A 12,036-nucleotide genomic window follows, 5' to 3' on the forward strand; every position below is an offset into this window, starting at 1 on the left:
AATTGTCCCTTAGTGTCCAAAGATGTGCAGGTTGGGTGGATTGGCCATGCTAAATTGTCCCTTAGTGTCCAAAGATGTGCAGGTTGGGTGGATTGGCCATGCTAAATTGTCCCTTAGTGTCCAAAGATGTGCAGGTTGGGTGGATTGGCCATGGTAAATTGTCCCTTAGTGTCCAAAGATGTGCAGGTTGGGTGGATTGGCCATGCTAAATTGTCCGTTAGTGTCCAAAGATGTGCAGGTTGGGTGGATTGGCCATGGTAAATTGTCCCTTAGTGTCCAAAGATGTGTGGGTTCGGTGGATTGGCCATGCTAAATTGTCCCTTAGTGTCCAAAGATGTGCAGGTTGGGTGGATTGGCCATGCTAAATTGTCCCTTAGTGTCCAAAGATGTGCAGGTTGGGTGGATTGGCCATGGTAAATCGTCCCTTAGTGTCCAAAGATGTGTAGGCTAGGTGGATTGGCCACGCTAAATTGTCCCTTAGTGTCCAAAGATGTGTAGGTTGGGTGGATTGGCCATGCTAAATTGCCCCTTAGTGTCCAAAGATGTGTAGGTTGGGTGGATTGGCCATGCTAAATTGCCCCTTAGTGTCGAAAGATGTGCGGATTAGATGGATTGGCCATGGTAAATTGTCCCTTAGTGTCGAACGATGTGTAGGCTAGGTGGATTGGCCATGCTAAATTGTCCCTTAGTGTCCAAAGATGTGTAGGCTAGGTGGATTGGCCATGCTAAATTGTCCCTTAGTGTCCAATGATGTGCAGGTTGGGTGGATTGGCCATGCTAAATTGTCCCTTAGTGTCCGAAGATGTGCAGGTTGGGTGGATTGGCCATGCTAAATTGTCCCTTAGTGTCGAAAGATGTGCAGGTTGGGTGGATTGGCCATGCTAAATTGCCCCTTAGTGTCCAAAGACGTGCAGGTTGGGTGGATTGGCCATGGTAAATTGTCCCTTAGTGTCCAAAGATGTGCAGGTTGGGTGGATTGGCCATGCTAAATTGTCCGTTAGTGTCCAAAGATGTGCAGGTTGGGTGGATTGGCCATGGTAAATTGTCCCTTAGTGTCCAAAGATGTGTGGGTTCGGTGGATTCGCCATGCTAAATTGTCCCTTAGTGTCCAAAGATGTGCAGGTTGGGTGGATTGGCCATGCTAAATTGTCCCTTAGTGTCCAAAGATGTGCAGGTTGGGTGGATTGGCCATGGTAAATTGTCCCTTAGTGTCCAAAGATGTGTAGGCTAGGTGGATTGGCCACGCTAAATTGTCCCTTAGTGTCCAAAGATGTGTAGGTTGGGTGGATTGGCCATGCTAAATTGCCCCTTAGTGTCCAAAGATGTGTAGGTTGGGTGGATTGGCCATGCTAAATTGCCCCTTAGTGTCGAAAGATGTGCGGATTAGATGGATTGGCCATGGTAACTTGTCCCTTAGTGTCGAACGATGTGTAGGCTAGGTGGATTGGCCATGCTAAATTGTCCCTTAGTGTCCAAAGATGTGTAGGCTAGGTGGATTGGCCATGCTAAATTGTCCCTTAGTGTCCAATGATGTGCAGGTTGGGTGGATTGGCCATGCTAAATTGTCCCTTAGTGTCCGAAGATGTGCAGGTAGGGTGGATTGGCCATGCTAAATTGTCCCTTAGTGTCGAAAGATGCGCAGGTTGGGTGGATTGGCCATGCTAAATTGCCCCTTAGTGTCCAAAGATGTGCAGGTTGGGTGGATTGGCCATGGTAAATTGTCCCTTAGTGTCCAAAGATGTGCAGGTTGGGTGGATTGGCCATGCTAAATTGCCCCTTAGTGTCGAATGACGTGCGGATTAGATGGATTGGCCATGGTAAATTGTCCCTTAGTGTCGAACGATGTGTAGGCTAGGTGGATTGGCCATGCTAAATTGTCCCTTAGTGTCCAACGATGTGTCGGCGAGGTGGATTGGCCATGCTAAATTGTCCCTTAGTGTCCAATGATGTGCAGGTTGGGTGGATTGGCCATGCTAAATTGTCCCTTAGTGTCGAAAGGTGTGCATGTTGGGTGGATTGGCCATGCTAAATTGCCCCTTAGTGTCCAAAGATGTGCAGGTTGGGTGGATTGGCCATGGTAAATTGTCCCTTAGTGTCCAAGGATGTGCAGGTTGGGTGGATTGGCCATGCTAAATTGCCCCTTACTGTCGGAAGATGTGCGGATTAGATGGATTGGCCATGGTAAATTATCCCTTAGTGTCGAACGATGTGTAGGCCAGGTGGATTGGCCATGCTAAATTGTCCCTTAGTGTCCAAAGATGTGTGGGCTAGGTGGATTGGCCATGCTAAATTGTCCCTTAGTGTCCAATAATGTGCAGGTTGGGTGGATTGGCCATGGTAAATTGTCCCTTAGTGTCCAAAGATGTGCAGGTTGGGTAGATTGGCCATGCTAAATTGTCCCTTAGTGTCCAAAGATGTGCAGGTTGGGTGGATTGGCCATGGTAAATTGTCCCTTAGTGTCCAAAGATGTGCAGGTTGGGTGGATTGGCCACGCTAAATTGTCCCTTAGTGTCCAAAGATGTGCAGGTTGGGTGGATTGGCCATGGTAAATTGTCCCTTAGTGTCCAAAGATGTGCAGGTTGGGTGGATTGGCCACGCTAAATTGTCCCTTAGTGTCCAAAGATGTGCAGGTTGGGTGGATTGGCCATGCTAAATTGTCCGTTAGTGTCCAAAGATGTGCAGGTTGGGTGGATTGGCCATGGTAAATTGTCCCTTAGTGTCCAAAGATGTGTGGGTTCGGTGGATTGGCCATGCTAAATTGTCCCTTAGTGTCCAAAGATGTGCAGGTTGGGTGGATTGGCCATGCTAAATTGTCCCTTAGTGTCCAAAGATGTGCAGGTTGGGTGGATTGGCCATGGTAAATTGTCCCTTAGTGTCCAAAGATGTGTAGGTTGGGTGGATTGGCCACGCTAAATTGTCCCTTAGTGTCCAAAGATGTGCAGGTTGGGTGGATTGGCCACGCTAAATTGTCCCTTAGTGTCCAAAGATGTGCAGGTTGGGTGGATTGGCCATGCTCAATTGTCCCTTAGTGTCCAAAGATGTGCAGGTTGGGTGGATTGGCCACGCTAAATTGTCCCTTAGTGTCCAAAGATGTGCAGGTTGGGTGGATTGGCCATGGTAAATTGTCCCTTAGTGTCCAAAGATGTGCAGGTTGGGTGGATTGGCCACGCTAAATTGTCCCTTAGTGTCGAAAGATGTGCAGGTTGGGTGGATTGGCCATGCTAAATTGTCCGTTAGTGTCCAAAGATGTGCAGGTTGGGTGGATTGGCCATGGTAAATTGTCCCTTAGTGTCCAAAGATGTGTGGGTTCGGTGGATTGGCCATGGTAAATTGTCCCTTAGTGTCCAAAGATGTGCAGGTTGGGTGGATTGGCCATGCTAAATTGTCCCTTAGTGTCCAAAGATGTGCAGGTTGGGTGGATTGGCCATGGTAAATTGTCCCTTAGTGTCCAAAGATGTGTAGGCTAGGTGGATTGGCCACGCTAAATTGTCCCTTAGTGTCCAAAGATGTGTAGGTTGGGTGGATTGGCCATGCTAAATTGCCCCTTAGTTTCCAAAGATGTGTAGGTTGGGTGGATTGGCCATGCTAAATTGCCCCTTAGTGTCGAAAGATGTGCGGATTCGATGGATTGGCCATGGTAAATTGTCCCTTAGTGTCGAACGATGTGTAGGCTAGGTGGATTGGCCATGCTAAATTGTCCCTTAGTGTCCAAAGATGTGTAGGCTAGGTGGATTGGCCATGCTAAATTGTCCCTTAGTGTCCAATGATGTGCAGGTTGGGTGGATTGGCCATGCTAAATTGTCCCTTAGTGTCCAAAGATGTGCAGGTTGGGTGGATTGGCCATGCTAAATTGTCCCTTAGTGTCGAAAGATGTGCAGGTTGGGTGGATTGGCCATGCTAAATTGCCCCTTAGTGTCCAAAGATGTGCAGGTTGGGTGGATTGGCCATGGTAAATTGTCCCTTAGTGTCCAAAGATGTGCAGGTTGGGTGGATTGGCCATGCTAAATTGCCCCTTAGTGTCGAAACACTTGCGGATTAGATGGATTGGCCATGGTAAATTGTCCCTTAGTGTCGAACGATGTGTAGGCTAGGTGGATTGGCCATGATAAATTGTCCCTTAGTGTCCAAAGATGTGTAGGCTAGTTGGATTGGCCATGCTAAATTGTCCCTTCGTGTCCAATGATGTGCAGGTTGGGTGGATTGGCCATGGTAAATTGTCCCTTAGTGTCCAAAGATGTGCAGGTTGGGTAGATTGGCCATGCTAAATTGTCCCTTTGTGTCGAAAGATGTGCGGATTAGATGGATTGGCCATGCAAAATTGTCCCTTAGTGTCCAAAGATGTGTAGGTTGGGTGGATTGGCCATGGTAAATTGTCCCTTAGTGTCCAAAGATGTGCAGGTTGGGTGGATTGGCCATGCTAAATTGTCCCTTAGTGTCCAAGGATGTGTAGGTTGGGTGGATTGGCCACGCGAAATTGTCCCTTAGTGTCCAAAGATGTGCAGGTTGGGTGGATTGGCCACGCTAAATTGTCCCTTAGTGTCCAAAGATGTGTAGGTTGGGTGGATTGGCCATGCTAAATTGTCCCTTAGTGTCCAAAGATGTGTAGGTTGGGTGGATTGGCCATGCTAAATTGCCCCTTAGTGTCCAAAGATGTGTAGGTTGGGTGGATTGGCCATGCTAAATTGCCCCTTAGTGTCCAAAGATGTGCGGATTAGATGGATTAGCCATGGTAAATTTTCCCTTAGCGTCGAACGATGTGTAGGCTAGGTGGATTGGCCATGCTAAATTGTCCCTTAGTGTCCAAAGATGTGTAGGCTAGGTGGATTGGCCATGCTAAATTGTCCCTTTGTGTCCAAAGATGTGCAGGTTGGGTGGATTGGCCATGGTAAATTGTCCCTTAGTGTCCAAAGATGTGCAGGTTGGGTGGATTGGCCACGCTAAATTGTCCCTTAGTGTCCAAAGATGTGCAGGTTGGGTGGATTGGCCATGCTAAATTGTCCCTTAGTGTCCAAAGATGTGCAGGTTGGGTGGATTGGCCATGGTAAATTGTCCCTTAGTGTCCAAAGATGTGTGGGTTCGGTGGATTGGCCATGGTAAATTGTCCCTTAGTGTCCAAAGATGTGCAGGTTGGGTGGATTGGCCATGCTAAATTGTCTCTTAGTGTCCAAAGATGTGCAGGTTGGGTGGATTGGCCATGGTAAATTGTCCCTTAGTGTCCAAAGATGTGCAGGTTTGGTGGATTGGCCACGCGAAATTGTCCCTTAGTGTCCAAAGATGTGCAGGTTGGGTGGATTGGCCATGGTAAATTGTCCCTTAGTGTCCAAAGATGTGCAGGTTGGGTGGATTGGCCACGCTAAATTGTCCCTTAGTGTCCAAAGATGTGCAGGTTGGGTGGATTGGCCATGGTAAATTGTCCCTTAGTGTCCAAAGATGTGCAGGTTGGGTGGATTGGCCACGCTAAATTGTCCCTTAGTGTCCAAAGATGTGCAGGTTGGGTGGATTGGCCATGCTAAATTGTCCGTTAGTGTCCAAAGATGTGCAGGTTGGGTGGATTGGCCATGGTAAATTGTCCCTTAGTGTCCAAAGATGTGTAGGCTAGGTGGATTGGCCACGCTAAATTGTCCCTTTGTGTCCAAAGATGTGTAGGTTGGGTGGATTGGCCATGCTAAATTGCCCCTTAGTGTCCAAAGATGTGTAGGTTGGGTGGATTGGCCATGCTAAATTGCCCCTTAGTGTCGAAAGATGTGCGGATTAGATGGATTGGCCATGGTAAATTGTCCCTTAGTGTCGAACGATGTGTAGGTTGGGTGAATTGGCCATGCTAAATTGCCCCTTAGTGTCCAAAGATGTGCAGGTTGGGTGGATTGGCCATGGTAAATTGTCCCTTAGTGTCCAAAGATGTGCAGGTTGGGTGGATTGGCCATGCTAAATTGCCCCTTAGTGTCGGAAGATGTGCGGATTAGATGGATTGGCCATGGTAAATTGTCCCTTAGTGTCGAACGATGTGTAGGCTAGGTGGATTGGCCATGCTAAATTGTCCCTTAGTGTCCAAAGATGTGTAGGCTAGGTGGATTGGCCATGCTAAATTGTCCCTTAGTGTCCAATGATGTGCAGGTTGGGTGGATTGGCCATGGTAAATTGTCCCTTAGTGTCCAAAGATGTGCAGGTTGGGTAGATTGGCCATGCTAAATTGTCCCTTAGTGTCGAAAGATGTGCGGATTAGATGGATTGGCCATGGTAAATTGTCCCTTAGTGTCCAAAGATGTGTAGGTTTGGTGGATTGGCCATGCTAAATTGCCCCTTAGTGTCCAAAGATGTGCAGGTTGGGTGGATTGGCCATGGTAAATTGTCCCTTAGTGTCCAAAGATGTGTAGGTTGGGTGGATTGGCCACGCTAAATTGTCCCTTAGTGTCCAAAGATGTGCAGGTTGTGTGGATTGGCCACGCTAAATTGTCCCTTAGTGTCCAATGATGTGTAGGTTGGGTGGATTGGCCATGCTAAATTGTCCCTTAGTGTCCAAAGATGTGTAGGTTGGGTGGATTGGCCATGCTAAATTGCCCCTTAGTGTCCAAAGATGTGTAGGTTGGGTGGATTGGCCATGCTAAATTGCCCCTTAGTGTCCAAAGATGTGCGGATTAGATGGATTGGCCATGGTAAATTGTCCCTTAGTGTCGAACGATGTGTAGGCTAGGTGGATTGGCCATGCTAAATTGTCCCTTAGTGTCCAAAGATGTGTAGGCTAGGTGGATTGGCCATGCTAAATTGTCCCTTAGTGTCCAATGATGTGCAGGTTGGGTGGATTGGCCATGCTAAATTGTCCCTTAGTGTCCAAAGATGTGCAGGTTGGGTGGATTGGCCATGCTAAATTGTCCCTTAGTGTCGAAAGATGTGCAGGTTGGGTGGATTGGCCATGCTAAATTGCCCCTTCGTGTCCAAAGATGTGCAGGTTGGGTGGATTGGCCATGGTAAATTGTCCCTTAGTGTCCAAAAATGTGCAGGTTGGGTGGATTGGCCATGCTAAATTGCCCCTTAGTGTCGAAAGATGTGCGGATTAGATGGATTGGCCATGGTAAATTGTCCCTTCGTGTCGAACGATGTGTAGGCTAGGTGGATTGGCCATGCTAAATTGTCCCTTAGTGTCCAAAGATGTGGAGGCTTGGTGGATTGGCCATGCTAAATTGTCCCTTAGTGTCCAATGATGTGCAGGTTGGGTGGATTGGCCATGGTAAATTGTCCCTTAGTGTCCAAAGATGTGCAGGTTGGGTGGATTGGCCATGCTAAATTGTCCCTTAGTGTCGAAAGATGTGCGGATTAGATGGATTGGCCATGCTAAATTGTCCCTTAGTGTCGAAAGATGTGCGGATTAGATGGATTGGCCATGGTAAATTGTCCCTTACTGTCGAAAGATGTGCGGATTAAATGTATTGGCCATGCTAAATTGCCCCTTAGTGTCGAACGATGTGTAGGCTAGGTGGATTGGCCATGCTATATTGCTCCTTAGTGTCCAAACATGTGTGGGTTAGGTGGACTGGCCATGATTACGTGTCCCCTTAGTGTCCAAAGATGTGCTGGTTGGGAGGATTGTCCATGATAACATCCCCCCTTTGTGTCAAGGATGGGCAAGTTGGGTGGATTGGCCATGGTAAATTGCCTCTTAGTGTCCAAAGATGTGCTGGCTACGTGGATTGTTCATGCTAAGTTGCCCCCTTAGTGTCCAAAGATGAGCTGGTTCGGTGTATCGCCCGTGCTAATTTGCCCCTTAATGTCCCAGGTTAGGTGGATTAGTCATGGTACATGTACTGGGTAAAATGCGGAGTGGGGTGCAGACTTGATAGGTCGAATGGCCTCCATCTGCACCGTATTCTTTGATTCTGTGTATGTGGCAATAATATTTAAATCCAAGTGAAATAGTAGAACAATGCATAAACATAAACGTCCCTGGTCTATTCAGTCTGCGCTTTATTCAACATGCTGAAAGAATCGCTCAGTAATCAGAGTCAGAAATTATTTGGCTGAATACAATGTTCCAAATAGGTTATACATATCATTCAAGCATCTTCATTAAGACGTTGTACGCAACGGTATTTGTAATGAACTGGAAGCAACAGGTTGTAATGATTAACATATGTTTAAAACCCACATTGGAAAACATCTTGGGGATGGGGCCACATGAATTCCCAAATTAGGCTGCAATCTGAATTATAGAATAAGTGACATTCCCCCTGTGTTGCTGGATGAAAGTTGCCTGCTTTCCCTTTCATATTTGGTTCTAGTCTCTCTTGGTCTGATCAACTTGCTATGCAGTCGGAAATGGATATCAAGTATTGTCCCTACCCAAGCTTTGCCCTCACATCTTCATTGATCCGTCTCCCCCTGTCTCGCTGATGTTGAGTCTCTTTCTGATGTGGCGTGAGTTTTTTCTTTATTAGTCATTCATGGGACATGGGCGTCGCTGGCTGGCCAGCATTTATTGCCCATCACTCGGTGCCCTAACTATCCCTAACTATAGGGATAGTCAACCACATCGCTTTGACTCTGGAGTCACATCCAGAACAAGTAAGGATGGCAGATGTCCTTCCCTAAAGGGACGTTCGTGAACCCAGATTGTTCTTTCCGACAATTGACAATGGTTTCATGATCAGCAGTCAATTCTTAATTCCAGATTTCGTTTTGAAGAATCCCATGGCGGGATTCGAACCCAGGTCGCTGGAACATGAGCTGAACATTCCATGCGCATAGATCCCTGAAAGTTGGCACCCAGGTTGATAGGGTTGTTAAGAAGGCGTACGGTGTGTTAAGCTTTTATTGGTAGAGGGATTGAGTTCAGGAGCCATGAGATGATGTTGCAGTTGTACAAAACTCTGGTGCGGCCGCACTTGGAGTATTGCGTACAGTTCTGGTCGCCGCATTATAGGAAGGATGAGGAAGCATTGGAAAGGGTGCAGAGGAGATTTACCAGGATGTTGCCTGGTATGGTGGGAAGGTCTTATGAGGAAAGGCTGAGGGACTTGAGGTTGTTTTCGTTAGAAAGAAGAAGGTTAAGAGGTGATTTAATAGAGGCATACAAGATGATCAGAGGATTAGATAGGGTGGATAGTGAAAGCCTTTTTCCTCGGATGGTGCTGGTTAGCACGAGGGGACATAGCTTTAAATTGAGGGGTGATCGATATTGGACAGATGTCAGAGACAGGTTCTTTACTCAGAGAGTAGGAAGGGCGTGGAATGTCCTGCCTGCAGCATTAGTGGACTCGCCAACATTAAGAGCATTCAAATGGTTATTGGATAAACATATGGATGATATTGGAATAGTGTAGGTTAGATGGGACTTTAGATTGGTTTCACTGGTCGGTGGAACATCGAGGGCCGAAGGGCCTGTACTGCGCTGTAATATTCTATGTTCTATGAGTTTCTGGATTGATAGTCTAGCGATAACACCACTCGGCCATCGCCTCCCCAACGTGCTACTTTGGTTGAAAATGGGGACAGTGAGAAGGATAAGAGGCCAGCACAATGGTTTGCACTGCTGCCTCACAACATGTACAAGGATTGGTGAGGCCACACCTGGAGTATTGTGCTCAGCTTTGGTCCCCTTATTTGAGGAAAGATGGAGGCAGTTCAGAGGAGGTTCACTAGACTGACTCCAAAGATGAGGGGTTTATCGTACAAAGAAAGATTGAACAGTTTAGGCCTATAAATCTGGAATTGAAAAGAATGAGGGGAGATCAAATTGAGGTATACAAGATGATAAAAGGTATGGATAAAGTAGACGTGGAGCGGATGCTTCCGCTGGTGGGGCATCCTCGATGTCACAGTCTCAGGATAAGGGGCAGCAAATTTAAAACAGAGTTGAGGAGAAACTACTTCCCCCAAAGGGTTGTGAATCTGTGGAATTCGCTGCCCCAAAGTGCGGTGGATGCTGGGACAGTTAGTAAATTGAAGGAGGCTTTAGAGAGATTTTTAATTGGTAATGGGTTGAAGGGTTACAGGGAGAAAGCAGGAAAATGGGGATGAGGAGCACATCAGGAATGATTGAATGGCGGAGCGGACCCAGTGGGCCGATGGACCAATTCTGCTCCTATATCTTATGGATTTATGAACTTATGAACAGCACGTGGGACTTGGGTTTGGTTCCCGTCCTCAGGTTACTGTCTGTGTGGAGTCTGCACATTCTCCCCGTGTCTGCGTGGGTTTCCTCCGGGTGCTCCGGTTTCCCACCACAGTCTGAAGGTGTGCGGGTTATGTTGATGGGCCATGCTACATTGGACATAGTGTTTGGGGGACCAGTAAGGTAAATACGTCGGGTTGTGGGGATAGGACCTGGGTGGGATCGTGGTCAGTGCAGACTCGATGGGCCGAATGGACTCAACCTACACTATAGGGATTCTATGATTCGATCAGAAGAGGGTGAGGGGGGTCTTGATGCAGATGGTCAACATCACCAGGTGGGGTCTGGGCAAAATAGGCACAGAGACATTGTTCCCACCAGGGGAAGGGTCCAGAAATCGAGGGGCAAGATTCATGGCAATGGGCAAATTGGGACAGTGAGAGGCGATTGGTTAGGATGGGGGAACGTGCTCCCTCAGAGAGTGGTGCATGGAGTCAGAGAGTCATCGAGGTTTACAGCATGGAAACAGGCCCTTCGGCCTAACTTGTCCAAGCCGCCCTCTTTTTTTCACCACTAAGCAAGTCCCAATTACCCGCATTTGGCCCATATCCCTCGATACCCATCTTACCCATGTAACTATCTAAATGCTTTTTAAAATACAAAATTGTACCCGCCTCTACTACTACCTCTCGCAGCTTGTTCCACACACTCACCACCCTCTGTGTGAAAAAATTGCCCCTCTGGACCCTTCTGTATCTCCCCTCTCACCTTAAACCTACGCCCTCTAGTTTTAGACTCCACTAACTCTGGAAAAAAGATGTTGACTATCTAGCTCATCTGTGCCCCTCGTTATTTTATGGACCTCTATAAGCTCACACCCAAGTCTCCTATGGTACAGGGGGGAAAAGAAATGTCCCAATCTATCCAACTTCTCAAACCATCAAGTCCCGGTAGCATCCTGGTAAATCTGTCCTGCACTCTTCCTAGTTTAATAATGTCCTTTCTATAACAGGGTGACCGGAACAGTACACTGTACACTGTGCAGGCGTGTTCAATTGAAACATGCCGGGGGGAATCGGATTATCAGCTGAAGCAAAGGGAGGAAGGTTAAAGGGGTGGAGGGAGGGGAAGGTCAGTTGTTCAGGGTGACCTTCCCATGTGGACAGCAGACGCTGGCGTTAGGGACTGAAATGCACCCTGCTTGTGATGATCCTGGTTTCTATTTCAGATATTCTGCGATCCAGTGGTAACCTGCTCAGTGCAGTAATCGGGATGATTACAGAGGTGACAGAAGACGGGATATCCAGTCCCATTGCATTTTCTGATATTAAACCCAGAGAGAGCCACTTCTCCTATTTTGTTCCTGACGATCATGCGAATGTTCTCATTCGTGTCATGTCGATACACGTTACTAAAGACCAAATACTTCCCAATATTCTGGTTGGACCATCGGGATGCTAAGTTCAATATGGGATCGATGATACACCAGTACTCATCATCACTAAAGCACCTCCTAGTGCAGGGAGCGTAAGTTGTGTAAAGAATGACACATCCGACAGGCATGTCTCTCGTGCTGAGCACGAAGTCGTCAGCAGCATATCTGAACCTCCCAGGCTGCGGGTGAAGTAATTTGTACTCTGAGCACTGGGCGCCATTGCGATAGACGGCTATGTAGTTTGCTGCTGGATAAGCCATGAAGTATCGGCTGTTCCGTTTGATGCTTGGTCTTTCAGGTCTGCCCGGGATGAACGGCAGGTTCCTGTTGTAGTTCTCGCACTGGTCAGCAGTTAAAGCCATCAGAAAGGAGAACTGCCCACCTCCTTCTTTATCGCTGGGAATAACTCGAGCAACTCGTCGGAAACTGCAAGGAAAAAGAGATACTGTGAGCCATGCTGGATCTGCGGACGGAATTACCTATACCACCCCGCGAC

At 47.6% G+C, this 12,036-nt stretch overlaps 1 protein-coding gene across 1 annotated transcript in view; it reads right to left on the reverse strand.

Annotated features, from left to right (window-relative positions):
• Positions 1-7,942: 7,942 nt before the first annotated feature.
• The window catches only part of LOC144489058 (uncharacterized), a 26,513-nt gene continuing 22,419 nt past the window's right edge, over positions 7,943-12,036 (reverse strand). The window contains exon 2 of the mRNA XM_078207008.1: positions 7,943-11,966. Within this exon, the coding sequence (XP_078063134.1) occupies positions 11,330-11,966 (637 nt within the window). The 3' untranslated portion in view covers positions 7,943-11,329. The remainder of the gene's footprint in view (positions 11,967-12,036) is intronic.

Source organism: Mustelus asterias, unplaced genomic scaffold (genome assembly GCF_964213995.1).
Source record: "Mustelus asterias unplaced genomic scaffold, sMusAst1.hap1.1 HAP1_SCAFFOLD_1975, whole genome shotgun sequence".
NCBI classification, from domain to species: domain Eukaryota; kingdom Metazoa; phylum Chordata; class Chondrichthyes; order Carcharhiniformes; family Triakidae; genus Mustelus; species Mustelus asterias.